The sequence below is a fragment of the Rattus rattus genome, chromosome 2, assembly GCF_011064425.1.
Source record: "Rattus rattus isolate New Zealand chromosome 2, Rrattus_CSIRO_v1, whole genome shotgun sequence".
Taxonomy (NCBI): domain Eukaryota; kingdom Metazoa; phylum Chordata; class Mammalia; order Rodentia; family Muridae; genus Rattus; species Rattus rattus.
Genome location: NC_046155.1, coordinates 75,111,829 through 75,139,229, shown reverse-complemented (window position 1 = coordinate 75,139,229; position 27,401 = coordinate 75,111,829). Strand labels below are relative to the sequence as shown.

The 27,401-nt window shown below is 52.3% G+C and overlaps 4 protein-coding genes across 7 annotated transcripts; all 4 read left to right on the top strand.

Annotated features, from left to right (window-relative positions):
- The first annotated feature begins 1,172 nt into the window (after positions 1 to 1,172).
- Positions 1,173 to 7,470, top strand: Mapk3 (mitogen-activated protein kinase 3). 2 transcript variants are annotated; one of them, XM_032892647.1, is made up of 9 exons: positions 1,173 to 1,374; positions 2,290 to 2,472; positions 4,683 to 4,872; positions 5,045 to 5,161; positions 5,394 to 5,508; positions 5,855 to 5,986; positions 6,144 to 6,253; positions 6,332 to 6,486; positions 6,885 to 7,470. In XM_032892647.1, exons 1-8 carry the CDS (start codon positions 1,202 to 1,204, stop codon positions 6,452 to 6,454), a joined length of 1,143 nt encoding a protein of 380 aa, XP_032748538.1. In that variant the 5' UTR covers positions 1,173 to 1,201; the 3' UTR covers positions 6,455 to 6,486; positions 6,885 to 7,470. The 2 variants fall into 2 exon arrangements, with proteins under 2 accessions (XP_032748538.1, XP_032748536.1); XM_032892645.1 differs by having other exon boundaries at positions 6,144 to 6,486.
- A 412-nt stretch (positions 7,471 to 7,882) lies between these two features.
- Gdpd3 (glycerophosphodiester phosphodiesterase domain containing 3) lies at positions 7,883 to 17,855 on the top strand. The gene is made up of 10 exons (XM_032895627.1): positions 7,883 to 8,251; positions 8,547 to 8,589; positions 8,824 to 8,959; positions 9,040 to 9,085; positions 9,211 to 9,329; positions 9,408 to 9,497; positions 10,195 to 10,328; positions 13,316 to 13,375; positions 13,492 to 13,543; positions 17,656 to 17,855. Exons 1-10 carry the CDS (start codon positions 8,113 to 8,115, stop codon positions 17,797 to 17,799), a joined length of 963 nt encoding a protein of 320 aa, XP_032751518.1. The 5' UTR covers positions 7,883 to 8,112; the 3' UTR covers positions 17,800 to 17,855.
- Positions 17,856 to 19,263: 1,408 nt separating this feature from the next.
- Positions 19,264 to 22,505, top strand: Ypel3 (yippee like 3). 3 transcript variants are annotated; one of them, XM_032892642.1, is made up of 6 exons: positions 19,264 to 19,334; positions 19,744 to 19,843; positions 19,997 to 20,179; positions 20,280 to 20,323; positions 20,537 to 20,645; positions 22,023 to 22,505. In XM_032892642.1, the coding sequence occupies exons 2-6, from the start codon at positions 19,823 to 19,825 to the stop codon at positions 22,110 to 22,112; spliced, it is 447 nt and encodes a 148-aa protein (XP_032748533.1). In that variant the 5' UTR covers positions 19,264 to 19,334; positions 19,744 to 19,822; the 3' UTR covers positions 22,113 to 22,505. The 3 variants fall into 3 exon arrangements, 2 of the variants coding, with proteins under 2 accessions (XP_032748533.1, XP_032748534.1); XM_032892643.1 differs by lacking the exons at positions 19,264 to 19,334; positions 19,744 to 19,843 and adding an exon at positions 19,371 to 19,434; XR_004386842.1 differs by lacking the exon at positions 19,264 to 19,334 and having other exon boundaries at positions 19,441 to 19,843; positions 20,280 to 20,645; positions 22,023 to 22,091.
- Positions 22,506 to 23,228: 723 nt separating this feature from the next.
- Positions 23,229 to 27,352, top strand: Tbx6 (T-box transcription factor 6). Its single transcript, XM_032892644.1, has 8 exons — positions 23,229 to 23,614; positions 23,703 to 23,937; positions 24,818 to 25,085; positions 25,180 to 25,326; positions 25,405 to 25,475; positions 26,361 to 26,434; positions 26,516 to 26,699; positions 26,783 to 27,352. The coding sequence occupies exons 1-8, from the start codon at positions 23,497 to 23,499 to the stop codon at positions 26,994 to 26,996; spliced, it is 1,311 nt and encodes a 436-aa protein (XP_032748535.1). The 5' UTR covers positions 23,229 to 23,496; the 3' UTR covers positions 26,997 to 27,352.
- Positions 27,353 to 27,401: the final 49 nt, after the last annotated feature.

Here is a 27,401-nt window from a genome sequence, read left to right as displayed (position 1 = left end):
AGAGCGAGAGAGAGCGAGAGAGAAACATTGTACATTTTAATTGATTTAGTTATCTTTGTTCACAGCTATCACCCTTTCCCTCCTTCTCATATGAAGTGGGCTGGGTTACACGTCCTCCGGGCAATAACACCGGGTCTCAGAACACACCTGAGCCCACTGCAGGCCTGCCTTCACAGGAGCAGACCTGACTTCACAGCTTTCTAGTGCTGCCTGCCATCCACCACCCTTCAGACTGCCTCCTCACTATAACACTTAGGATAAGCCCAACACCACAGGGGGGCCCAGCAAACGTGGGTACTTCCTACCAAGTCTGACAGCCCAAGTCGGATACCTAGGACCTGCACGGCAGAAGGAATCCGATATCCTCTGATCTCCACACAGGCTCTCTGACATACTCATGCCCCAACACACAAAATTAATAAATGTGGCAAATAAACGAATAAGAAATTATGGAATCTGGGCATTGTGATACAGTCTTTAATCCCAGCACAGGGGAGTTAGTATGCTGAGGCCAGCCTGGTCTACATAGTGGGTTCCAGGACAGCCAGTTCCATGTCAAGAGACCCTCTTAGAAAAAGAAAGGGGGTTGGGGATTTAGCTCAGTGGTAGAGCGTTTGCCTAGCAAGCACAAGGCCCTGGGTTCGGTCCTCAGCTCTGGAAAAAAAAAAAGAAAGAAAGGAAGGAAGGAAGAAAAAAAGGAAGGAAGAGAAAGAGAAAGAAAAAATAAAGAGAAGATGGAAATGTGGCTCAGTGATAGGATTCTTGCCTAACATCCAGAATCTGCATGATGTCTCAGACCAAAAGGTAGGAGGATGTGGCCAACCTCCACCACATAGAACCTTTGGGGCTGGCCTGGATTAATACTGTCTGCGTAAATGAAACAAAAAGTGAGAGGCAGGTCTCCAAAGTTTAGGGGTGGGTTCCCTCAGCATCACTCAGGGCCACTGGCCCCTGGGGCTGCAGACTAAAATACCCTAGTGGCCAAGGCAGGGAAAGAACAGCGTAACTAGGCGGGAAAGCCGGGCGCGCTCTCAGTAGACCACGTGACATCGCGGGCCCGCGCAGGCTCGCCGGGCAGGCGCAGGGGGCAGGGCACTGCCAGGGGCAGGGGCGGAGCCTGGCGCGCAGCCCCGCGGTGACAGGGCGGCAGGGAGGGGCGGGGCCGCGGGCGGGGCAGCGGGGGGAGGCGGGAGGAGTGGAGATGGCGGCGGCGGCGGCGGCTCCGGGGGGCGGGGGCGGGGAGCCCAGGGGAACTGCTGGGGTCGTCCCGGTGGTCCCCGGGGAGGTGGAGGTGGTGAAGGGGCAGCCATTCGACGTGGGCCCACGCTACACGCAGCTGCAGTACATCGGCGAGGGCGCGTACGGCATGGTCAGGTGAGGGGGTATCCCAGGAGGGGGCTTCAGAGCGGGGACAGCAGGTGCGTGCCTGGGACATGGGGTCCGGGGAGTGTCGCAGGGGAGGGATCGTGCAGTGACTTCTGGGGGACCAGGAGCTACTTTCTCCGGGAAGGGGGGTTGGAGGCTTGGAAGCCACCTTGTATTGTTAAGGGAGGGGCACCTGGGGGACCCTAGATACAGGTGGAGCTAAGAGGATGACTATTCTTGGTGAAGGGGGAGTGAGAGACCCATAAGCAGGTAGTGGGAGCCTTGGTTCCCCCCTGATGAGGTTGTGACAGAGTTTGAGAGAGCAGAGCAAAGCTCAGGGTGGGGCAAACCTTTGCACCCCTGCCCCTGGCCTTGCCAGAGGCCCAAAGTAGGGAGGGGTCTCTCGAATGTGCCTTATTTTGTGGGATACAGGTTTGTGAGTTCTCGCTGCCCCACTCTGTGCTCTGGGCCTTTGTTCCTATGGGAACAGCTCTGACCCAGGAACCTCACCGGGAGACAGACCTACCCCTCCTTATCTCTTCCCCTGTCCCATTACTGAATCCTCTGGGCTTCATCCACTCTCTCCATTTAACTCCCATCCCCTGGACCTGTCTTGGATTGAGAGAGTCCAGCTCGGGAAAGGGGAGGAGGGTGAGGGCAACTACAATGTAAGAGGGTCCAGGAGAAAGGAAGTCAGTGAGTGGCCACTCTCTTCCTCTGTTTGTGAAGTCACTGAAAGGCTGCCTGGCTGGTCCCCAGCTTTCCCCCTGGAGATTCCAGGCCTTCACAGCAGGAAGGAGCCAGCATTGTTTACACTTGGCCAGAACCCTCTCCTGCTCTCTCCGGTCCCTGCCAAGGCCTGGGTGGGGCCACCAGGCCTGGATTCCCCCTTTGTAAGGCCACACATCTCTCTGGCCCTCTCAGCTCAGCCTATGACCACGTGCGCAAGACCAGAGTGGCTATCAAGAAGATCAGCCCCTTCGAGCATCAAACCTACTGTCAGCGCACGCTGAGAGAAATCCAGATCTTGCTGCGATTCCGCCATGAGAATGTCATAGGCATCCGAGACATCCTCAGAGCACCCACCCTGGAAGCCATGAGGGATGTGTATCCTTTAGCCACAGCCCCAGAGAGAGGCTAAGGAGCTTGGCTTTGCTTTCTGTTGTCGTCTTTTGGGCCACCCCCAAAAAAAAAAAAAAAAAAAAAAAATTAAAAACCCAGCAAAGTAACTTTTTAGCAGAGAGTCTACAGAGCAGAAGAGCACCCTGGCAGGCCTTGGATCCTGGTCTGTTGCAGCCAAGTGGAGTGGCCTTGAACACATCCTTTTCTGCTCTGTGCCCCAGTATGGTGTGTGGGGAGGGGAGAATGCTGGGCAAACCATCTCTATGGGAGCTTTGTCTTCTGACATCTGCAGTTCTGTGACATGACCCAGTCTCTGCCCACAGCCCTTTCTTGCTCAACAGACTCACGATTCTTTCTTTAGAGACCTCACACTGGATGGAAAGCGAGGAAGAAAACCGGCATTGGCATGCCTAGCGCTTTGGTTCTAATTCAACCTTTTAGCTTCCCTGTGTGATGAGCTTTACCGCGTCCATTTCTAAGATGAGGAAACTGAGGCTCTGTTTTGCAGGGCCTTCTGTGGGGGAGGGGCGATACTTTCTCCAACTTGGAGAGGGTGGAGGCTTTCACACCACCTTGCATTGTTAAGAGGAGGAACCTGAAGACCCTGGACTCACAGGGCGGAGCCACGCCTTTGCACTCCTGGTCTAGCCAGGGGCTCAAGGAAGGACGAGGGGCCCTGAGAGTCTGCCTATAGAAGAAAGCCTAAATTCAGCTGTTCCTGTTTGTTGCTTCCTCTTCTTCCCCAGTTGGCTTTCTTGGAGCCTTCCCACTCTTCTGAGAGCCCCACCCTGATTACCTGCGGCCTTGTACCTTGACCAGGAAAGGTAGTCCAGCCCTTGTTGCCCTTGCTTGACACTGCTTGCCTAGTTCAGACATTTAGTTCATTGTCCACATGTACTTCCTGCTTGGCGCCATTGCTAGTAGACTGTAGCACCCATGGCCTCTTCCCTACCCACCCCTCCCGATCCCAGAATTTGTTCTGCAGCCTCTGCAGCTCTGACCACAGGAAATCGACTACTCCTGTCTTGTTGCATGACCTTCAGCAGGTCTCTGCACCTCCGGACTTCCACATTTGTAAAGCAGCAGGGTTGGTCCATGTGTGTGTATCTGCATATGCTTGTTCTCTCTTCTTTTTGAGAAAGGGTCTCCCTATGTAGACCAGGCTAGCCCTGAACTCATAGAGATCCTGGGTGCCACCAGCCCCAGCTCTCACATGTCTTCTGTAGAAGACAGTTCAGACTTCGTTTTTTGAGAAAGTGTCACTGTGTATCCCTGATTGGCCTCAGGCTAACTCTGTAAACCAGGCTGGCTTTAAACTTCTAGGCAAGCCTCTGACCTCTGCTTCAAGTGCTGAGATTGTAGGAGTGACTTACTCTGCCCAGCTCCTGATTACTCTTCCAAAGATAAGCCAGATGACATTTGTTTGTGTTTAGTCTTTGTTTTATCTTCAAGTATAAAAGGACTCTCAGTTCTCCACCTTCTGGTGTACGGTCAAGCGCTCTGTAGGAGCACACTGTGGTGGGGAGTGTCTCCTCACTTTCCTGGCACAAATCATCCCCACAAGGCAGGCATTTATTTTTAAGCAAACAGTCACTGCGTGCCAGATGGTATTCGTGCATTATCTCATTTAACCCACTCAGCGGCCACATGGCTCTGCCCATGGAGTAACAACACTGCTCCTTGTTTGCTGAGCGCTCTCCGTGTGCATCGTATGCTCACAGCCACCCTCTGAAGAGCAGTTACTCTCCCTGCTTATCAGGAGACCGAGGTGGTGTGGACAGGTTAAGAACATCGAGCTGTAGGGGTTGGGGATTTAGCTCAGCGGTAGAGCACTTGCCTAGCAAGCACAAGGCCCTGGGTTCGGTCCCCAGCTCCGAAAAAAAAAAAAAAAAAAAAAGAACATCGAGCTGTGGCAGCAACATGAGGAATTCAGGCATGAGTGGGTTAACTCAGAGCTCCCGTTCTTCCTACCTTCTCCCACTACTGTCCATCCAGCAGAGCCCTCATTTGCCCAGGGGAGAAACTGAGGGCCCAGAATAGATGTACCTTGCACACTGTCAGCTCCAAGTCTTGTGAAGCTCATGAGGCCAAGGGCCCCTAGCTGGAAGGGAATACACGACCAGGTCAGAGCCTGTTTTCCTTAACGAAGTGTCTCCTACTCCCCCCAACGTGGGGGTCTCTGGAGGCGTCCTCAGTTACATTGTTCAGGACCTCATGGAGACGGACCTGTACAAGCTGCTAAAGAGCCAGCAGCTGAGCAATGACCACATCTGCTACTTCCTCTACCAGATCCTCCGGGGCCTCAAGTACATTCACTCGGCCAATGTGCTGCACCGGGACCTGAAGCCCTCCAATCTGCTTATCAACACCACCTGCGACCTTAAGGTCAGAGGTTAAATGTCTGCTTCTCTTTCTTTCCCTCCTCCTGGGGCCTCTGGGTGGCCAGCAAAAGCAGCCTTGGAACATGGCAAGCAAGAACAGAATAGGCAGGGCAGGGGCACTAACTAGGCTGTGGAGGCCTTAGGCACCTAGCTCAGTAACCTGGGTTTGATTCCAGATCTGTGATTTTGGCCTTGCCCGGATTGCTGACCCTGAGCACGACCACACTGGCTTTCTGACCGAGTATGTGGCCACACGCTGGTACCGAGCCCCAGAGATCATGCTTAACTCCAAGGTAGGAGAGTTACCCACGTCTGCAAGGGAGTCCTAGAGCTATCCCTGGACCTTGGCACAATCCCTCGAGCCCTTGGGCTCTAGCAAGATGTAGAGATTAGACTTTTCCTAGTCTCTGTCCTTTGCTTTGCCTTTTGCTGGGTTAGACCTAAGTTGGTTATAGTGCTTATCCCAGATACCAGGAGTGGCCCCGATAAGGCTGGCCAGGAAGCTCAGCACATTCTCCTCTCCAGGGCTACACCAAATCCATTGACATCTGGTCTGTGGGCTGCATTCTGGCTGAGATGCTCTCCAACCGGCCTATCTTCCCCGGCAAGCACTACCTGGACCAGCTCAACCACATTCTAGGTGAAAGGGCCTGTCTGGCTGAGAGGGATGGGGGTTAGCGGATCAGAAGTGACATTTCTGGAGGTCGAGACTTGGGTACCACATGTGGAGCCTCTCCAGCATCTCACGGTATTTCTGTAAGGTGTTCTTCCCATTTGAAAGCTGGGAGAAGCAAGGCTAAGCCCTACACCTAAGGAAGACTGCAGCCAGAATCTGAGTCCAGGACTCCCTGGTTCTCAGCTCTTCGTCACTGACCCAGTGGGTAGATGGGGAGTGTGGTGGCTAGGCTTGGACTCCTGTTCTTGCTTCCTGACCTGTTCCCAGAAAGAGGACTTGACTTCTCACCAGACAACTGGTTTACCCACAGGTATACTGGGTTCCCCATCCCAAGAGGACCTAAATTGTATCATTAACATGAAGGCCCGAAACTACCTACAGTCTCTGCCCTCTAAAACCAAGGTGGCTTGGGCCAAGCTTTTTCCCAAATCTGACTCCAAAGGTGAGTGAGACAGAGGGCCAGGGGTAGGCTAAAACCCAGCGGCAAAGAAGGGTGTGTGACGCTAACGCCTGCCTCAGTAGATAGGCCCCTAGGCACTAGATGGGGCATGTCTGTGGAGCTGCCTTCCTCCTGACTGCTGCCCCCTGCCTTGCCTTAGCTCTTGACCTGCTGGACCGGATGTTAACCTTTAACCCAAACAAGCGCATCACAGTAGAGGAAGCACTGGCTCATCCTTACCTGGAACAGTACTATGATCCGACAGATGAAGTAAGCCGGCCACCAGCGGCTGGGAGGGGAATTAGTGTTCCCAGTGTCCGGCCTGTGCCTTACTGTCTTTGCCCCCAGCCAGTGGCTGAGGAGCCATTCACCTTTGACATGGAGCTGGATGATCTCCCCAAGGAGCGGCTGAAGGAGCTGATCTTCCAAGAGACAGCCCGCTTCCAGCCAGGGGCAACAGAGGCCCCCTAACAAGAACAGACACCCCTGTCCTTTTGGACCTGGTGAGTGGTTCCTGATGCCCCTGCATAGCCACATCCTGTTCAGAGGCTGGCCAGCCTGAGTGCTTCCTCATCTAATACATGTGTGGTAGCAACAAAGGGCCAGAGCCTGCTAGTCACATGTGACCACACACCCTCCAGCCCCATTCGATTCCCACTTGTCATCATCCACTGAAACCCAAAGGTGAGGGATCCTCCCCTTATGAGGAGCCACTCCAGGCCTTTCGGGCAGAGTATGCCATGATCACTTTGAGGGGAGCCTGTAATCACTGTAGCACTTGGTGGCTGCTCTTGTTAGCTGCAGATAAGGAATTCATGACCCACAAAACTTGACAGACCAGAGGCACTGGGGTCAAGGCTCACCCAAATGACAGTTCTTTTCTGTCTGTTTCTTTCTTCAGGTCCTGCTCCTACCTGCTCCTTCTCTGCAGATTGTTAGAAAATGAACTTTGCTCAACCCGGACCCCGGCAGCCCAGGCTGGACCAAGGGTGGGCCTGGCCACCCCCTCTCACTCTGCTGGGGTCTCCTGCTTCAAGCAGGCTTCTCCCACTCCAGTCCCCTGCCCCATCTCCCCTTGACCTGAGTGATGAGGTGGCCCCAGAGCTGATCTCTGCTGCTGTGTCTTTATCTATCCCTGCTAGCCCCAGCTCTGGTAGACGGTTCTGGAATGGAAGGGCTATGACTGCCCTAGGACCTGTGCTACGGAGGGGTGGAGGGCACTGAGTAGGCTAAGCTCTGCCCTACTCATCCTGTTGGAACCCCACCCCATTTTCCCTGACAGAACATTCCTAAGTCTCAAGGGCTAGTTTCCCTGAGGAGCCAGGCCTAGGCCTAACCCTCTCCCTCTCAAGCTGCCACATGTAACGCCCTTGCTGCTTCTGTGTGTGGGTGATTGGATGTGGAGGTGGGGCCCGTGGAGAGCCCGTGCCCCTCCCCACCTCCCTGTGCCTGTATCTAATATATAAATATAGAGATGTGTATATGGATGGCTCTGTCTCTGTCTGTGTATGCCGACGCGACCAACATGCTGCACCCATTACTGCCCCGCCTCCAGCCCGGCCTTCACGTGGTCCTGGTAGTCTTTGGCTCCAGCTTGCCAGGGATGAGGTTGGGTTCTAAGGAGTGCCAGTCTCCTGGGAAGGGGTCAGTCTCCCTTTAGTCACTGTCTTCCCTAACAGCTTCCTGTTTAACTGCCTGGAGTGATTTGGGGTGACTCAGGGGCACCTTACACATCCCCAAATTCCCGGGAACTGGCAAAGGTAGTAAATTAAAGTTCCTGTCCACGAATACCTATGGGAGGCAGAGAGATCCAAAAACTAGGGAGTAGGGGTTGGGCTGCTTAATCCCCCCCAACACGGTCAAGAACAGAAGGGGGTGTTGGGGTCTCTGAACGAGAGACCCAGGGCTGTCTACCTCAGTTCCTGTGCCTGGCCCCAGCTCTGGGCCATACTGCAGTCTGGCAACATTCCAGCAGCACCCAGCAGGCTCAGCAGGTCCATGGGCGTGGTGCTGCCCCGTGGTGGACCCAGCCTACACTGGCTCAGCAGGAAGGCTCGGCCCCAGGCATCAGAGCCCTTTGGGACTGGGAAGGCAGTGCTTTTGACAGAAGCCTGCTGTGGAGCGAGGCTATGATTCCCCTCCTGTACTTCGTTCTGCCCACCCTGGGCAGCTATGTGATTCTCTCCATCTTCTTCCTGCGCCGACCTCACCTGCTGCACACACCCTGTGCTCCGGGGTTCTCCATCCGCCTGGCTGCACACCGTGGAGGTGAGCTGAGTCAGGGATGTGGAAGGGATGGAATCCATTTAGGGTGGAGTGAGCCAAACCAGACAGGTGCCATGGTGGGCAGCAGCACATCGTCAAGGTGCAGGGCAGGGGTGAATGTTAAACCAAGAGCGAGGTAAGGAGAGTTTCGGCAACTGGAGGGCATGTGACGGAAGCAGAGGCCAGTTCAGCTGACTGGAAGAGAAGAAGCCTAAAGCAAGCAGATGACCATCAGGAAGAAAGGTAGGCAGGAAGGTCAAGCCAGGTCCCAGGAACCCACCCAAACTGCTTTCCACAGGGTCTGGGGAGCGGCTGGAGAACACCATGCAGGCAATAGAGAAGTGAGTCCAAGGCCCAGCAAGTCCCATGTAAGGTTGTGGGGTCCTAGGTTGTGCTCTGCGGGGCAACCAGGGTTGCTACTTACCGGCTTCGCCAGTCGGGTATCTAGAAGCCCTGGAATTGTGTAGGTGGGGGTCACATGTCCCACCGTAAATTCTGTGCCAGTATTTCCCCTCCACTACCAGCCCTGGTCTTTCCTTTGTCCCCTTTCCCCCCACCAACCTTTGCTCCCATAGTTCCATGGCCCAGAGAGCAGATCTCTTGGAATTTGACTGCCAGCTCACCCGAGATGGCGTGGTGGTAGTGTCACACGACAAAAACCTGTCCCGCCAGTCAGGCCTAAATAAGGATATAAACACCCTGGACTTTGCGGTGAGTTTTGCAGCCCCTCAGCCTGAGAGCTGCCACCCTTAGACACATGCACCCTGATGACGCTTCTCTGCTCTCCACAGCAACTGCCCCTCTACAAGGAAGAACTGGAGATTTACTTCTCGCCAGGTAGGATGTGTAGATCCTTGCACTGCCTAGCCGCCTTCTCATATACGCTCATTAAACCCCTCCCTCTAGCCCGTTTATCCTACTCTGACCCCAGTTTTTGTGGACATCCCCCCCCCCCCGCCCAGGCCATTTTGCTCACGGGACAGACCGGCACATGATTAGTTTGGAGGATGTATTCCAGAAATTTCCAAGGACTCCCATGTGCTTGGAGATCAAAGAAAAAAACGAAGAACTCATTCACAAGGTAGTACCTTGTGCCCAGCAAGTGAGGCCAGGCCCAAGAGAGGCCTGGCTTCCCTTCCTCCCTTTGTCTCTACTGTAGGTAGCCAACATGGCGAGGCGCTTTAACCGAAACGAGATTACTATTTGGACTTCAGAGAAGAACTCAATCATGAAGAGATGCAAGGCTGCTGTGAGTCCCTCTTTCTCTGTTGTGGGGTTAGAGGCCACCCCCAGCCCAAGGAAGGGCCCCAGGAACTAGCCTTCAGCATGGTCTCCAAGAGCAGGATTGGAAAAGTCAGACATAACTGTGTACTGGCATGGTGTTGCCAGGAGGCCTGCTCTGGGAAGCCTCCCATACTGGCTGTTGGTCAGGTGTTTGCTACTGTGACAGACTTCAGGCCATACCTCACGGGTCATTGTTCAGAGATTTTAACCCATATCACTTTGGCCCCAAAGCTAGAGGTCAAGAGAGCTCAACAACAGCTTAGGAGGAGCAGAGATAACGCCTGGGCTGACTTCTTCCTTCTTCCCCATTTTTTTGGGCCCGGGAGGTGGAAAGAGCAGGATATACCATTTTGGGAGAAGATGCCAGGCTGCTTCTTCCCCTACAAGCTCCTTCCGAGCCTACGGAAAAGCTACTGCCCACAGTAAGGGGGCGCCTTCTCCCATAGCTAATTTTGTGGAAACATCCTCAGGTGTACCCACAGGTGTAACCCACCAATCTCCTAGTACTACTTCTTAGGCCCATCGAGTGGACAGAGTAACCATTATACTGTTCAAGGTGTGACCGTGATGTCCAGCCCTGACCCTTTCAGCGAGGACCACCTCTCTGCTGTCTCTGGTGCAGACAGATGGGTCACCTTCTCACCTCTCCCCCTGCCTCCCAGAACCCTGAGATGCCCACGGCCTTCACGATATGGCGATCATTCTGGATACTGCTGCTCTACTACCTGGGGCTACTGCCTTTTGTCTCCATCCCTGAGAAGTTTTTCTTCTGTTTCCTGCCCACCATCATCAACAGGTACCAGTGGTGAGATGGGCTCGGCACCTCTCTGCTCAGGGCACATTGCCCAGAATTTGTGTGGCAATGACCCGAGATCCCCAGTTTCCTCATTTCCTCAGAGTCCTCCAGGTTCTTTAAATATTTTAGTGTGTGCATGTGTGTGTGTGTGCGTGTGTGTTTGTGCAGGTGTATGCCACACGTGTGCAGTTCCCTGGAGAGGCTAGAAAAGGGTGTCAGATCCCCTGGAACAAGAGTTACAGGAAGTTGTGAACCACCCAACATGAATATTTAGAACCAAATTCAGATCCTCTGGAAGAACAGTGAGTTCTTAACCACTCCACATCTCTCCAATCCCAAGACCCTTTAAAGAGGATAGTGACCTCTTTTTTATTTTGTTTTGTTTTATTGAGAGAATTTTATGTATCTTAAGCTGGCCTGAAACGAAGTAGCTGAGAAGAAAGACGTTGAATTTTTTTTTTTTTTTTTTTTCCGGAGCTGGGGACCCGAACCCAGGGCCTTGCGATTGCTAGGCAAGCGCTCTACCACTGAGCTAAATCCCCAACCCGATGTTGAATTTTTAATCCTCCTGCCTCTACCTGCTTTTATTCAGTGCTAGAGGCTGAACACTGGGTTTTATGTATGCTGGGGACACTACCAACTGAGTCACCACCTGTTTTATTTATTTATTTTTTTTTTTTTTTTTGAGCTGGGGACCAAACCCAGGGCCTTGCGCTTGCTAGGCAAGCGCTCTACCACTGAGCTAAATCCCCAACCCTTTTATTTTTTTTAATTTGTTACAGAGGGGTGTCTCTCTCTCTCTCTGTGTGTGTGTGTGTGTGTGTGTGTGTGTGTGTGTGTGTGTGTGTGTGTGTGTGTATGTGTGTATATATGCCAGAGACAAAATCCTTTCTGCCTTTAGGTAGTTCCTAGGGATTGGATTCAAGTTGCTGGGCTTTCGTGGCAAGGACTTTTGTCCCCTAAGCTACTGGTTCTCAACCTGTGGGTCAAGACCCCTTTGGAGGTGAACAACTCTTTCACAGGGGCTGCCTAAGACCACTGGAAGACACAATACTTAAAATTCATAACAGTAGGGTTGGGGATTTAGCTCAGTGGTAGAGCGCTTGCCTAGGGAAGCCCCCTGGGTTGCCCCCAGCTCCTCGAAAAAAAAAAAAAAAAAAAAAAAAAATTCATAACAGTAGCAAAATTATAATTGTGAAGTAGCAGTGACAATGATTTTATGGTCGGGGTCACCACAATGTAAGGAACTGTCTGAAAGAGTCCCAGCATTGGGATGCTTGAGAACCACTGCACTAAGCCATAGAGAAGGCCTAGTATATTTGCCTCAAACTCTCAATCCTCCTGCTTCAGCCTTCCCAATGCTGGAATCATGGGCCTGCACCACTACAGCTCCTGCTGGCATTCATGAACACAAAAGGGCTTGTGACACACACACACACACACACACACACACACACACACACACCAACTTGCAGACTAATTTCTCTATGCAGTATGCAGTTTTAGAAGAAATTCATCCAAACCTTGATGGAAACCTCTCTCTGGTCAGTGAAGTTGTAGTAGGGTTGGTCAGCCTAGTAAAGAGACCTGACATGCCTGGGTTAGGCCCTCCTACATTAGCCTTGTTAACAAAGTAACTGTAGGAGGCTATACTAGGAACTAGATATTTGCTCAGCTTGGGCCTGCCTCCTCCCTTTCTGACAACTTCTCCAGGACTGTTCCCAAAGCCCTGGCTCCACTATGTGGTTCTCAGGAAAGCGAGCCAGTCCTGCAGTTTCACAGTCCCACAGCCTCGCAGTCCCGCAGCCGCCCCCAGCCCCAGCCCCCCCCCTGATCCCACAGCCCCCCGCAGCCCCATGAGCCCCCCAGCCCGAGCCCCCGAAGCCCCGCAATCCCACAGCCCCAGCGTCGGACTCCAAAGCTGTGTGTCTGCAGTATTTTACACGGGGTGAACGTTTTTCACATATTGTGGGGTATGCAACCTTTACCTTACTTACAGTGCCTCTCCCAGAAGGTAGAGCCATAATCTCCCCCTGCCCCCGCCCCCGTTAGAACCAGAGATGCTGGGTTTCTGTGATTTGCCCGAGGTTACACAGCTGGAAATACAGAGCCTGGGCAAACTCCGGTGCCTGACCTAGGGCGCTGCTCCAAAATCATCCCTGGAGTAGATAGGATAAGTTGTGACATGTAAACAACCTAGTAAGCACTGTGTCATCGGAAGAAGCCGGCCAAATGTGGGCACCGTGGCACACACCTGCAATCCCGGCACTCGTGAGAGGATGAGGCCAGAGGGTTGCAAGTTCTGGACCAACTCCAGTATTCTTAAAAACCTACCCTTGGCAGGGGCAGTGGTAATACACGCCTTTAATCCTAGTACTCATGAGGCAGAGGCAGGGACATCTCTAAGCTTGAGAGTTCCAAGAGAGCTTGGGCTACACAAAGAAACTCTGACTTGAAAAGCCAAAAATTCGGGTTGGGGATTTAGCTCAGTGGTAGAGCGCTTGCCTAGAAAGCGCAAGGCCCTGGGTTCAGTCCCCAGCTCCGAAAAAAAGAAAAAAGAAAAAAAGAAAAAAGAAAAAAGAAAAGCCAAAAATTTTAAAAGCCTCACCCAGACTCAACCAGGAGAACCTCTGTGAAATCTAGCTCTGGAATCAGGCTGGTCCCAGGCTCCTCATGGATATGGTTTTGACCTCCAACGTGTTGGTGTCTAAGCCTCAGTTCCCTGTCCTTAAGATGGGAAGAAAGGCAAGCTCTGACACCAAGGACTCCAGGACACAGTCAGCTGTCACTAAGGGTTGTGTTATCTCACTAGGCAGAGCCTCTTCAGGCTCGGCCAAGGTGAAGGAACCATTGCCACCACAGCCCTGTGTGCAAAGCCCCGCCCCCCAACACAGAGAGAGAGAGAGACAGAGAGACAGAGACAGAGAGACAGGGACAGAGAGGGAGAGAGAATACCAAGGAGTTGACTCTGCCCCTTCTCTCCACAGGACTTACTTTCCATTTTCCTGTGGATGGATGAACAAACTGTCAGCTACAGTTACAAAATGGTGAGGTTGGCAGGGCTGCTGGGTGGATGGTCCACACAGGGACCTGCCACTGCCCTTCTCCTTTGTCCCTTCTCATCCCTGTATCATTGCCTTTGATGTCCCCATCTGTCCCCCAGGGCCATCATGAGGAAAAGTCTGATCCAATACTTGCAGGACCGAGGGGTACAGGTGAGGACTCAGCCACTATCCCAGCGAGGAGCTGGCTCAGTGCACACCTGGGAGCAGTTTCCATCTTCCTGGGACACCTCTGAGTGTCAGTTCCTTTGCCCATAAGATGCAGAGACTAAGTATCTCCAGACCTTTCTGATGTGTACACGGTACTTAATCAGAGATGGGTAAGCATTAGCCACTGATCAGGATGCTTGTGGCCTGCTGAGAAGCCAGACCCAGCCCACTCTCTTGCTCTGCCCTGACTGTGATTCATGGACGTAGGGAAGGCATTTAGGTTTGTTGTTTTTTTGTTTTGTTTTGTTTTGTTTTTTTTATGTGTAATAAAATGTTTTGCCTGAATGACATCTGGCCTGGTGCTGAAGCCAGGAGATGGTTTTAGATCCATAGTTCTGAGCTGCCATGTAGACACTGGGCTCTGCTGACAGCCCCCTTTGTGGTTGGTTTGCTGTGTATGTATACAGCCTTGACTGTCCTGGAACTCACTCTGTAGACCAGGCTGGCCTAGAACTCACATTCACCTGCCTCTGTCTCTCTAAAGGCTTGGACCACCATTGCCTGGCTGTCTTTTTTTTTTTTAATTTTCTGTTTTTGTTTGTTTTGTTTGAGGCAGTGTCTCACCATATAACTCTTGCTATGTAGATCAAGCTGTCCTCATTGAGACATGCTACCTGTCTGTCTCTTGAGTGCTGGGAATAAGGGGTTGTGCCACCATGCCTGACCATGGTTTGGCTTGGTTTTGGTTTTTTTTTTTTTTTTTTGGTTTTTTGTTTTTTTTTTGTCTTATTTTATTTGTAACGGGTTTTTTTCATACATATATGTCTGTGTACCACATGTGTGTGCCTGGTCTCCGAAGAGGTTAGGAGAGGGTGTCAGATGGTTGTGAGCCATTATGTAGGAGCTGGGGATTGAAGTAGCGTCCTCTAGAAGGACAACCAATGCTCTTAACCACTGAGCCATCTCTCCAGCCCCTGGTTTTTTATGTAGACTAGGCTGACCTCAAACTCATGGCAATCCTCCTACCCCCGCCTCCCTAATAGTGGAATTGCAAGCATGAACCACTGTGCCTGGCTGGACCTGGGTCATTTTTTAAAAATACTTTGTAATTTTATTTTACATGCATTGGTATTTTGCCTGCATGTTTATCCTGTGTGAGGGCATCAGATCCTAGAGTTATAGACAAGTGAGTTGTGAGCTGCCATAGGGGGGCCAGGATTTGAACCCAGGTCTTCTGGAAGAGCAGACAGTACTTTTAACCACTGAGCCATTGCTCCAGCGCCAGACATAAGACATTTAATTAACAAGCCTCACTGAGAGGGTTCCAGACGTTTACCTAGGAAGAGAGCTTCCTGTCAAATGTGGGGAAAGAAATGAAGCCTGTTAGCCCCACATGTGCTGTGATGTTGCAGCAAAGGAAGAACCCAGAACTGTTGGCCATGACGGTGGGAGATGGACCTTGGGGAGGGGGAGAACATCACAGGCAGGCATCTACAGGGCTAAAGCTTGGAGGAGCAAGAGGCTGGGCTCAGAGGAGCTGGGTGGATTCCCTAGGCTGAGTGCAGTGGAGGTCAGTTAGGCCCACTGGCCTCAGGTCTAATAGGATCATGACCTTTGAGCTTTGGGAAGGAAGCTTTTGAAAGTCTACAGGACACCTGATCCAGATAAATTCATCGAGTAAAGTCACTCGGTGTATAACATGGAGAGCATGTGGTGGTGGGTAGACAGAGAGTGTCTATAGGAGCCTGATACTGCCATGGACAGGAGTCTGACATGGAAGGGTTAACTCAGAGAGAGGCTTTGACTACTGCCTGTGTCTGGCATCACTGAGGCAAGGCAGGGAGGTTTTCCCTTCCCAGCCCTCTCACACCTCTGATCTCTTCACGTTTAAAGACTGGGCCCTCATTTGTTAAACTAAGACATCCAGAGATCCAGTGACTTTCCTGGTATAAAAATGCCAGGTGTGGTGGCTTGGATATGGTTGGCCCAGGGGAAGTGGCACTGTTAGGAGGTGTGGTCTTGTTGGAGTAGACCTGGCCTTGTCAGCTCTGTGGAGTTGGGCTTTGAGGGCCTGCCCATTGTATACTTGATGATAATGGACTGAACCTCTGAAACCATAAGCCAGCCCCAGTGAAATGTTTGCCTTTGTAAGAGTTGCCTTGGCCATGGTGTCTCTTCACAGACATGGAAACCCTAACAGCCACCATGTCAGCCAGGTGCAGCAGCCCATACACATGATACTTGGGAAACAGAGGCAGGAAGATGGCTGGTTTTAAACCAGCTTGGACTGAGTAACACTCCCTGCCTCAAAACAATATAGATAAAGCAAACAAGGAAGGCAGTAAAATGATTCAGTGGCTAAAGGCTTCTGCCATCAACCTGATGACCTAAGAGCTGTTCCCTGACCCACATACTGTGTATACTGTGATGTGTACCCGCCCCCTCATAAATAAATAAAATCAAATTGTTAAAAAAAAAAAAAGAAAATAGAAGCCAATGGCTGGGGTTGTGGCTCATTTGGTAGAATACTTGTCTAGCAGCCCCAAGCCCTGGGTTCAGTCACTAGCACTCCAAAAGCAAACAAAGGTAAGGGAACAGAGAGATGGCTCATCAGTTAAGAGCATTTGCTGCTCTTCTAGACGGCCCAAGCTTGGTTCCCAGCACCCATAATCACTGGCTTACAATCATCCAGGGGGTCAGATGCCATTGTCCTTCCTCTGTTGGCACTAGACCTGCATGTGGTATCACAGACATCCCTGTTTGCAAGTCACTCATACCTACCAAACAAAATTTTCCCCACCGCCCCTTCTTTAAATTTTTTGTAAATTTTGAAATAAATACAAATAAATTGTAAAAAGAACAACAACAAATGAGAAACAAACAAAAAAACAAAACCCACAAGGTCATCATCCACTAGATGGAGTTGGAGGCCAACTTGGTTACATGAGACCCTAATGGGGAGGAGAAGAGGGGAGGGGAGAGGAGAAGAGACCATAAGACATTATAGACTAATTAGTGATGGGCTCTTTAGTACTTAACGTAAAAAATATGTATGTGTGTGCATGTGTGTGTGTGCGCGTGCGTGCGTGTGCGTGTGTCTGTGCGTGCATCCGGCACTGTGCACGTAGAGGTCACAGGGTGCGTGCATTGCAGGAGTCAGTTCTCCTTCCACCGTGTGGATCGTGGGGCTCAATCTCAGGTCCTCAGGGGACGTCACCTGCTGAGTCATGCCACTGGCCCTTGAGTGTGTTTTTGGTCCATTTGTTTTGTAGTACTAGGAATCAAACCCAAGGCTTTGCACATAGGAGGCCAGGGTTAAACCACTGAACAACAACAGCCCCAGATCTTGGGTTGTTTGTAACAGGTCTCACATAGCCCAGGCTGGCCCTTGCACTCCCTGTGTAACACAAGGTCTCTTTGAATCCCTTTCCCTTCTATCTCTTGCCTCTCAGTGCTATAAAAACAAACAGGTACCACTACTTTACCTTTGTTTTTAATAGAATTTCTTGTTTGTTTTGAGACAAAGTTTCACTGTGCAACTCTGGCTGGCCTGAAACTTACTATATAGACTGGGCCTAGAACTCATAGAGATCCACCCGCCTCTGCGTCCTGAGTTCTGAGACCGTTCAGCGGCAAGTTCACATAATTATATGATCTATGTATTTTTTTTTTTTTTTTTTTTTTTTTTTTTTTTTTTTCAGAGCTGGGGACCCGAACCCAGGGCCTTGGGCTTGGTAGGCAAGCGCTCTACCACTGAGCTAAATCCCCAACCCCTATGTATTTATTTTTTTGAGGCAGACTCTTGCTATATAACCCCAGCTGGCCACTACTCTGTGTAGCCCAGATGGCCTCAAACTTTCCATCCCCTTGGCTCTGCCTCCCAAGTGCAGAGTTACAAACGTGCACAGCCACACTTGGCTCTAAGATCATATATTTAGGTTTTGATAGTAGCTGTGTTTAATAGCCAATTTTGAAACTTCTAAAAAGCTAACTATCAGCTCAAGGACACCAGTGCTGGGAGGTCTGTGCAGAAGGAGGGTTGCCACCTCCTGGATGTTAAAGGAAGCTTTGGGTTGATGTTCGGAAACTAACCTGTTCTTTTTCTCCCTGTTCAGGTGCTATTTTGGTGCCTTAATGAAGAATCAGATTTTGAAGTGGCCTTCAGCTTGGGAGCCAATGGCGTCATGACTGATTACCCCACAGCCCTGAGACACTACCTGGACAAGCAGGAACAAAGAGACTCAGCCTCCTCAGCCTGAGGCCCTGTCCTGTCTTTCTCTTAAGGAAAAATAAATAAATATTTTCTTGTCAGTAACATAGTTCACAGAGCAAGGGGATGGAGGGCCAATCCTGAAGGCTATAAGGATGGCACATTATGGGCTGGGGGTGTAACTCAGTGGTAGAATGCTTGCAAACCATGAACGCAGCTCTGGGTTAATACATACTGCAAGTGCACATAGCATCTTAGTGGGGATCAAGAAAGCCTGGCGGAAGCTGGGCCTACAGATGAACATCTTTAACCTCAGCCCTTGAAAGGCAGAGGCAGGTGGGTTTCTGTGAGTTATATTCCAGGGCTACAAAGTGAGACCCTGTTCACCGACACCCCTCCAGAAAAAAAGCCTGGGGCCTAAGTAGGCTGGCCCTCTTGTTCCACTGCATTCCAGACCCAGTAGAGTGGCACCACACCCTGTGCCAGCTTGGCCTCCACTCTGAAGCATGCTAACCCAAGTGCTCTGGCCCTGGTCTCTAGAGATCCGGAGATGAGTGGTTTTCCTGAAACCATTAAGAGACCCAGGCATACAAGGGACTTGACTTTCCTCACATTACTGATATTGGTCACCTTATGCACTGAACTGCAGCATGCAGGCATGGGTGAGTTCACAGGCTCCCCCAGGTACCTGCTGTCCACTTCCTGATCTCCAACATTGGGACCTAATTCATTTAATGAATATTCCCAGTGCAGTACTTTTCAAGCCAGCTGAGTACTGGGACTCAACAGTGAGCACAGGTCTAGGTATACCAGACATACGTTTAAACGGACATTTTCATTGGGGTCAGTCAGAACTACAGAAACCTGGAGGCCAGGCATACCAAAGAATGCCTGAAGCAGGTGATGCTCATAGAGCTTTCTAAAGCTTTGGTTCCTGGGAGTCTAAAAGCAAAAGGACACCTTTAGCTTTTCCCTGTTCCACGTGCTTGGGAAAAGTGTGAATTTCAACTTTAACTCTTACCATCTGGATAATCTCTGGAGGGGATCTCTTCTCCAAACCTCAGAACCTGGTCAAATGGAGAAACTACAGGATGGTGAGGATGGTCGGTGAATAAACGGAGGCAATTACGACTATTTCTCAGGGGTTTGCATACAGACAACACCCTCCTACTAACCCCATGCTAGGTTAGGATCCTTGTCTCTTCGAGCATCAGAGAGAGCAGAGCACCAGAGGTGCAATCAGGCCCGGGTTAGCCTCTGGGTTAGGCTGCGAGTTGCAGCCGCATTTCCGGGCGAGCTGGCTAGCGGGAGCCGGGAGCAGGGGGAAGGGCAGCTCAGCCTGCGCTGGCCGCCGTATGACGCGCCCCCTCATTTGCATGCGGTACTCCGATTGGCCACGACGGCCGCCGGGACAGGAGGCCGGCCCCCTCCCCCTCCCGCCGCAGCCGCGGCAGCAGCTGGTCTCGGTGTAAACAAGTCGAGGCGGCTGCGAACCGGGCCGGGGGGGACGGCGCCCATCAGGAGCGCCCCCCACTCCCAGGCCAGGCCACCCCGCGGACCGGGCCCTCCACGCGCCCAGGCGAGGTGAGGCCTGGATCGACGTCTCTGCGCGTCGCCCCGCGCCCCCGCCCCGCAAGCGAGGACTGCCCCTTCCCCCGCGCACGCCCCCATCCCCAGGTCCCAGGTGAGCCCCGGGGTCTCAGGTAAGGCTTGGCGATGCAGGTAAGATTTCCCTCAGCGGAGATGAGGCTCATCGCCTGCAGGTAAAAACCCCTCCTCTCCCTAGGGGACCCTCTTCCTTTGGGGAGGCCTTCAGCCTCCCAGGTGAGAGACCCTTTCCCGAAGCGAACTCCATGCACCCCACATTTGCCCTATCACTAGTCCAAATAGGATCCCAAGGACCAGTCGGTTTCTTATCTCCCCGCCACCAAGCTCCCTCAAAACTGGAAAACTGGCATCCCATCCACTCTGAAGCCCCTTCTTCCCGTTTCAGATGCCAGCTCAGCAGGGGTGAGGCCAGAAGCAGGTGGGTGACTCACCTAGAGCTCCTCCTAGCCTCAGTTTACCCGCTGATGCAACCTGAGGCCTCCTCAGTGAGTCAAAGCTGAGATGATTCTGGTCCCTGGTGAGACTGCTGGCTCTAGGGAAAGGAGAGAGCAGCCAAGTGTGACAGAGTCCCCATAGTTCTGGGCTTGTCTACATGTGTGTGGCCTTGGTCCTGACAGTCCACTTCTCCTTCCTGGCAGGCACTGGGCTCCCTCTGCTCCCCGTGGGCCGCTCCCCGCGTGGGGCCACTGCCCTTGGCCCCCGCCATGGTGCGGATTTCAAAGCCCAAGACGTTTCAGGCCTACTTGGATGATTGTCACCGGAGGTACAGCTGTGCCCACTGCCGTGCTCACCTGGCCAACCACGACGACCTCATCTCCAAGGTAAGGGGGCCACATTTTAGTCTAGAATGGTAATGGGCTGCCTGGCAACTCCCCACCAATAGCCCTAACCCCCTCCTCTCGTCTCCCCACTACCCTCCAGTCCTTCCAGGGCAGTCAGGGGCGTGCCTACCTCTTCAACTCTGTGTGAGTATCCATCTCCTTCCTTTCTTTTCCTGACCTCTGTTGTGACCTGTGACCCCTGACATCATGTCGATATTCCCAGAGTCCCCCTCGTTTCAGACAGGAAGCCATGATCAGGCTCCTCTTAGAGGCTAAGACCAGACACTGAACATGCTAGCTAGAGGAGGGGCTCTGGGCTGCTGAGACCCTCCCTGGGACTACCCTTTGTCCCCACAGGGTGAATGTGGGTTGTGGGCCAGCAGAAGAGCGGGTGCTGCTGACAGGTCTTCATGCTGTCGCTGACATCCACTGCGAGAACTGCAAGACCACTCTGGGCTGGAAATATGTGAGTTTGAGCTCTGACCCTAGGCTGGCCTTTGACCTAACCTCATCCCTTCTTCCTTGAAAGCATACGCCTTTGCCAATGGCCCAGCACAAACTGTATCCCCCCACCCCCACCCCCCAGTGACCAGTGTCCGTCCATTGCATTCTGCAGGGCTTTGAGACTGTTCCTCTTCCCTTAAAGGATTAGCACCCCTATCCTAGATGATTAGTCACAAGTAAAATCACCATTTATCAAATGCATATCTGCTGTGCACGTTGGCACAGCACGTAGCCTCTCCATCATTGCAACTAGTCTGGTGGCAGAATCTATTACAGAAGACAAGGAGGTCTGAAGATGCTAGGACATCTGCCCAAGATCACACAACTAAGACTCTGTAGCAGTGTGGAAATTAGGTCTGCAGGTCTTTGCACAGCTCTTGTAGTTTCTGATGCTGCTCAGCTTCTGATTTCACAACCTCCTCTCATCTCCTCACCTGGCATGGGAGCATCAAGCTACCTCCTGGCACAGAAGATCACTATGAGGATCAGATTACCTGTAGCAAAGTTATTCCCTATACATTTGGGGAGTGTGTAGGGAATTGGCCACTTGGTGTGTCTCTGGGAGTTGGATACCCCAGGGAGAAACAGCCCTAACCTGACTTTACCTCTGACCCTACCACAGATTTGCTGTGTGTCTCTGGACAGGTGGCTTGGCCCCTCTGAAACTTCTAAAATATAGCCTAGACCAGGTTCTAAACTCAGATATCAGCAGAGTGTGGAGCTGCGCGCCTTTAATCTCAGCACTGAGGAGGCAGAGGCAGGTGATCTCTGAGTTCTAGGCCAGCCTAGTGAGCTCCGGGACACCCAGTGCTGTGCAGACCCTGTCTCAAAATAACAACAAATTCTTTCAAATGTCTAGAAGGCCAAGCAGATACTGTGGATTTATAAATGGGCGTAGATTTAGGGTAGAGAAAGCAGGGTGGGGGCAAAACGGAGTGAGTCTGTGTACCATTTAGTTGTACGTTTTAATGTATTTTTTTTTAATGTGGTGCTTATAGTAAATCCATGCCCTCCTACATGCTAAACTTCCACAGCCCCTAAAGTTGTCTCTATTAAGCTTTCTGCTGTCTAAACAAAACTACCTATAGGTTGAAATGGCCCTTAGTTTTGTAATCCCTGGACTATGAAATCTTCTAGGTACTTCCATATGCTCCCCATTGGAGCTGCCATCAAATTTCAGAAATACCCATGGTCCAAAGTTCTCTCTTTTCCCGTACTGAGCTTCCCTGGGCCACAGTTTTTTCATACATAAAACAAGACCAATTATCTGCATTGCCAAACCCCATTGCCTCATGGTAGAAGTCTGGTCTGTGACTGGCAGCCCTCTCTCTCCTTTCAGGAGCAAGCCTTTGAGAGCAGCCAGAAATACAAGGAGGGGAAGTACATCATTGAACTCAACCACATGATCAAAGACAACGGCTGGGACTGACCTAGCTCCTGACGCATGTGGCTTCAGCCTGGCCTGGCCGCCAGGGGGAGCCACTGGTTTCGCTCCTCCTGAAGGGAGCTCTGGACCCTCAGGGCCCCCACAGGGGAAGGATCCAGCTCCTGTACATATATTTTATTGCATGCACTGTGACCTTGGGGGGAGACAAGGAGGGGGATTGTAACCCCCGGCACCTCCCTGCGATCTGGCTGGCTTGGATCTCATTTTTTTTAACCCCTTCCTGTCTTGCCTGTCCCATAGATATGGCCTGTGTGCTGCTCTCATGGCCCCGGTGCACCATCTTTCTGTGAATCCCTCCCTCTGGATCCCTCTTACCTGCAGCGTGTCTGTTCTCGTTCTGTAGCGTTTGTAAATAATAAAACAATGGAATGGAGACAGCCCCTGGTTCACATGGAATACAGAAAAGGGACCTGGAATCCAAGTTCCTTCCCTGTTGATTGGTTCCATTCAGAGCCTCAGCATGGGGAATAGAGTAGGAACAGTAGACCAAACTGGTCTAGCCCCTGATGTCTTGCCTGTGATTGTCTTGGTGTTAATGCCTAGGGGGGCAAGCTTCAGGGAAGACCACCTCTGGCTTTGCCGCCCGGGTCTGAACTACAATTCCCAGGGACCCCAACACAGCTTGTCTGTGGCTTTTTGCGTGCGACTGGCGCAGTGCCTACTGGGAAATGTAGTTGAAGTGGTCTCGGCGTGAGACTTTGCGTCTTTCCCGAGATACCATCGACTTGTAGCTCTGCACGCCCCTCAACTTTTGAGACTTGGTGGAGGCTTTCCAAGACTATAAACTAGGGAGGACTCTAGGCTTTAGTTCTCTGCTGCGGTCTCTTGAAGATGTCTAGTGTCTGGCGTATTAGCTCAGACACCATCACTGCACTTGTCCTCACGTTCACTTCACAAGGCTAGTACTCCAAGTGAAGAAAAGGGAGGGGTCACCTTCCAGAAAGTCTGGGGCTTTAGGGTCTTACCCGAGATCCCAGGTTCGGTGCCAGGATCCAGAAACCACCCCTGCCCCCTAGCCGGTCTGCCCCCACCGTGGGAACGGAGACCAGCTGGCCGGAAGCGCCAAACTGCGTCCCTGTCCTAGCCCTAGGGATCAATCAGGCCGAGGAGTTAATTATGTAATGAGGGGGTAGGGGGTCGGGACTAGTGAAGCCGCGAGGGAGAGGGGAGGGTACCTAGGTATCCGGCCTCCTCTTGGACCCCTTCGAGGCCCCAGGGGTCTCCATTCCAACCCACCTCCAGGGCCCCAAGGAGGGGAGGGGCTGTGATCTCTGGTTTGGAAAGGGCTGTGCTGTGAGCTATAAAAAGGGGGCATCTTAGACCCCGGGTTCTAGCAACGGGACACAAGGCCAGAAGAAACTACAACATGTACCATCCACGAGAGTTGTACCCCTCTCTGGGGACTGGCTACCGTCTGGGACACCCCCAGCCTGGGGCAGACTCTACCTTCCCACCTGCCCTGACAGAGGGCTACCGCTACCCTGGTGAGCGGTTGGATTGGCTCTGGGTAAGGGGCAGGAAACTGGGAATTTGTGGCCCTCCCCTGGATCCTCATTCTTCCCACATCTCCAGATTTGGATACTTCTAAACTGGATTGCTTCCTCTCTGGGATTGAGGCAGCTCCCCACACTCTGGCTGCACCCCCTCCTTTGCCCCTTCTCCCATCTGCTCTGGGCCCTGAGACAGCACCGCCACCCCCAGAGGCCCTTCACTCGCTTCCTGGGGTCAGCCTGAGCTTGGAGAACCAGGAACTGTGGAAGGAATTCAGCGCTGTGGGAACAGAGATGATCATCACCAAGGCTGGCAGGTGAGGGATGGCCAAGTCAGCTTCTAGAAAAGATAGAATTCCTGGGCACAGAGCTAGGCGTAGGGGCCTCTCTAGGGCTAGTACAACCCAGACTGCAGAATGTAACTATGGCCCGACACTGTGACCTGGAATGAATGAACAGGAGTTACACTGTTTCAAGTTTCAAGGATCAGTCTGGGGAGTTTGTGACTGGGTTAGGAGCAGTTCTATTGAGGGTCAGAGAGGTCAGTCTGGCTGGGTTGTAGGTTGGCATGTGGCCTAACTCAGAGACAGACAGCCTGTGAGAAGGGTCAAGGACCAGTCAGTGACCAGGGTAGGAAGAATCTGTCCAGAATCAGGGTCAGTATGTGGCTAAGTCCCAGCTCACCCTCAAGGAAGGTGTGAGCTCTGACACTCTAGGATAATCCTGTCCCCAGGGCCAGCACCTATTAGTCTGAAGAAAGTTAGTCTTTGAAGCCACAGGGGTCAGTGCTGAACCAAGGTGGGGAGCAAGGGGCTCCTAAGGCTTCAGGAAGAAAATAGTCACCATTGTCTCTGCAAATAGAGTTACAGGGGACAGGGGTCAGGAGCCTGGACAGGAAATGCTCTGAGACAGGATTTTACCATGTTGTAACTAGAATGGAGAGTAAAGGAGCAACTGAGGAGGAGATTAACCCACTGTGGTCTGTCAGATCCCCTAACCGGCCTGTTCCTTTTACCCATCTTAAAGTGGAATACGCCTTCCAGCTCTTAAGACTCTGTGCTTGAGAACCTAATTACACCTCTCCAGACTTACTGTGCCAAAGTTGAGGTGCCTCTTGGTAGTTCCTTTGCTGGTGCTGGGCTCACCCCTGGTAGCCGGTAGCTCCAGGCCGCTCCTCCCTCCCCTTTCCTTCTGCAGGCGTATGTTCCCTGCTTGCCGAGTATCAGTCACAGGCCTGGACCCGGAGGCCCGGTACTTGTTCCTTCTGGATGTGGTTCCAGTGGATGGGGCCCGATACCGCTGGCAGGGCCAGCACTGGGAGCCCAGTGGCAAGGCTGAGCCCCGCCTACCCGACCGTGTCTACATTCACCCTGATTCTCCTGCCACTGGTGCCCACTGGATGCGGCAGCCCGTATCCTTCCACCGTGTTAAGCTCACCAACAGCACGCTGGACCCCCATGGCCACGTGAGGCCCAGGCTGGGACTCCTTGATAGGGTTTTCGGGGTGGTACTGGGGGGGAAGATGAAGGCTGGAAGTCACCTCACTTCTTCCCTTCCAGCTGATCTTGCATTCCATGCACAAGTACCAGCCTCGAATCCACCTGGTGAGAGCCACCCAACTCTGCAGCCAACACTGGGGGGGTGTGGCCTCCTTCCGATTTCCTGAGACCACATTCATCTCAGTGACAGCCTACCAGAACCCTAGGGTGAGTGACCTTGCTTGAGGGAGGGGCAGTGCCTGTAGTTCAGGCTACAGGGCCTTTGACCTGGATGTGTGTTCTCAGATCACACAGCTGAAGATCGCAGCCAATCCCTTTGCCAAAGGTTTCCGAGAAAATGGCAGAAACTGTAAGAGGTGGGCATCATTCATTCAGTGAATGTTTACTAATTACTGTGTGCCAGGGTTACCAGGAACATGATGGTAAGTGAAAACACACATCCACTGGATTCAACAAATATTTAAGCTTGCTCAGCTCTCACACAATTGATAGATTAGCAGCAGAGCAGACAAAAACAGGAGAGACCTATAAAGTTCTGATGAACAATAAGGCATGGAAAAGGTGGGAAGACCTGGAGGGGAACAGTGGAGAAAAGGCTCCCGAGGACAATTGACAAATACCTTTAGGAAGGGGAGGGGAAGCTGGGTGTCTGGCAAAACACAAGTGCAAAGGCCCTGAGGTAGAAGTGTTCTACAGTGAGGCTGAAGAATGAAGAGGCAAGTCGAAGGGAAGGGAAGCCAGACACTGCTTACCATGGAAAAACTTGGGCTTCTGTTCTGGGCACAACCCCTGAGAGTTGACCTAGCCCTGGGAGAGCTTCTAGTCTATCCAAAAAGACAGTGACTGGTTCACTAGCTCAAATATAGAGAGAACTACGACATGCCATGAGGAAGGTGTGTGATGCCTCGAAGGTCAGGGAGGCCTTCTTGAAAGAAGTATAGGTTGTCAGGAGCAGAAATGCTGCGGGGCAGCTGTGAAATTGGGCAGATATTGGACCTTGCTGCTGGGAAGGTGTTTTCTCAGATTCTAAATACCCAAGGAGGAAAGAAAGCACTGAAGAGAAACCTCAGCTCTGCTGCTCATAAGTAGTTTCTCTGGTCTTCAGTTCCTTATCTGTAAAATGGGTATAATGTATATAGCACCTGCCCACAGGGTGCCTGAGGGTGAAATGGCTGGCACCTGGTAAGTACTATCAGTGCCATCATCATTACGTCATCATCATCACCATCATCATTCCCCAGGGAGCGGGATGCCCGTGTGAAGAGGAAACTCCGGGGCCCAGAGCCAGTGGCCACAGAGGCCTGTGGGAGTGGGGGTGAGTGCTGTCCTGGTGGCATGGGGCCAAACCTGAGACAAGGAGCCTCCCCTAGCCAACCTGTGCTTTTTGTCTCTTCAGATACACCAGGGGGTCCCTGTGACTCCACCCTGGGTGGGGACATTCGTGATTCAGATCCAGAGCCGGCTCCTACCCCCCAGGAAGCTGCTTCTGCCTCAGCTCCTCCATGTGGGGGCCCCAGTGCTGAGGCCTACCTCCTGCACCCTGCAGCTTTTCACGGAGCCCCCAGTCATCTACCAGCCAGGTAAGGTGGACAAGGGCAGAGGGCTGAGTGCTCCGGGACAGGGGTGGCCCTCTTCTATTCTTATACCTCTCTCCTGACTTTAGGACCCCCAGCTTCCCTGAGGCTCCAGACCCTGGGCGCCCAGCCCCCTACTCAGCTGCATTCCTGGAGCTACAGCCTGGACCAGGGAGCTCTGCTTATCAAACGGCCCCATCTGTAACACCCTTTGCCCCTCACTTTATTCAAGGGGCCCCCTTCCCTCTACCATACCCAGGACCTGGAGGATATCTGGACATGGGATCCAAGCAAATGTACTGAGCCATGGTGTAGTAAGCCAAGCCAAGGCCTATGCCAGCTTCCCTTGATCCTCCAGCTCCCTTCCCCCTGCCTGGTAGCATCCGCATTGAAGTGGTACCCCTCCCCCCCACCAAATGGCTGGCTTGGGCCTCTCTTCTACCCTTTAGTTCACACCTTGATTTCACTCCACCCCCTCTGGCTTCAAAGCTCAGGCAAGGCGGCTGAGTCCAGCTGGGGCCAGCTTCCCCTCAGCTCTCACCTCAGTGCAAATGGAGGGAGATCTGCCTGGCCAAATGGGGCCCCAGCCCAGTACCCCCACCTCCTGGGGGCCTCATCACTAGTGTAAGCCACGCCAATTTGTTCTCAGGATCAGAGTATTTTTGTTAATAAAACTCCAAAGACATTAGTGCTCAGGAAACTTGAGCT

Coding starts and splice junctions, on each gene's coding strand:
- Mapk3 (XM_032892645.1), top strand. CDS start 1,202: ATGGCGGCGGCGGCGGCGGCTCCGGGGGGCGGGGGCGGGGAGCCCAGG. Junction 2,473..4,682: donor CTGGAAGCCATGAGGGATGT/GTATCCTTTAGC, acceptor AGGCGTCCTCAG/TTACATTGTTCAGGACCTCA. Junction 5,509..5,854: donor CCAGCTCAACCACATTCTAG/GTGAAAGGGCCT, acceptor GTTTACCCACAG/GTATACTGGGTTCCCCATCC.
- Gdpd3 (XM_032895627.1), top strand. CDS start 8,113: ATGATTCCCCTCCTGTACTTCGTTCTGCCCACCCTGGGCAGCTATGTG. Junction 10,329..13,315: donor CTGCCCACCATCATCAACAG/GTACCAGTGGTG, acceptor TTCTCTCCACAG/GACTTACTTTCCATTTTCCT. Junction 13,376..13,491: donor TCAGCTACAGTTACAAAATG/GTGAGGTTGGCA, acceptor TCTGTCCCCCAG/GGCCATCATGAGGAAAAGTC.
- Ypel3 (XM_032892642.1), top strand. CDS start 19,823: ATGCAACCTGAGGCCTCCTCA. Junction 19,844..19,996: donor TGCAACCTGAGGCCTCCTCA/GTGAGTCAAAGC, acceptor CCTTCCTGGCAG/GCACTGGGCTCCCTCTGCTC. Junction 20,180..20,279: donor ACGACGACCTCATCTCCAAG/GTAAGGGGGCCA, acceptor ACTACCCTCCAG/TCCTTCCAGGGCAGTCAGGG.
- Tbx6 (XM_032892644.1), top strand. CDS start 23,497: ATGTACCATCCACGAGAGTTGTACCCCTCTCTGGGGACTGGCTACCGT. Junction 25,086..25,179: donor CGCTGGACCCCCATGGCCAC/GTGAGGCCCAGG, acceptor CTTCCCTTCCAG/CTGATCTTGCATTCCATGCA. Junction 26,435..26,515: donor AGAGGCCTGTGGGAGTGGGG/GTGAGTGCTGTC, acceptor TTGTCTCTTCAG/ATACACCAGGGGGTCCCTGT.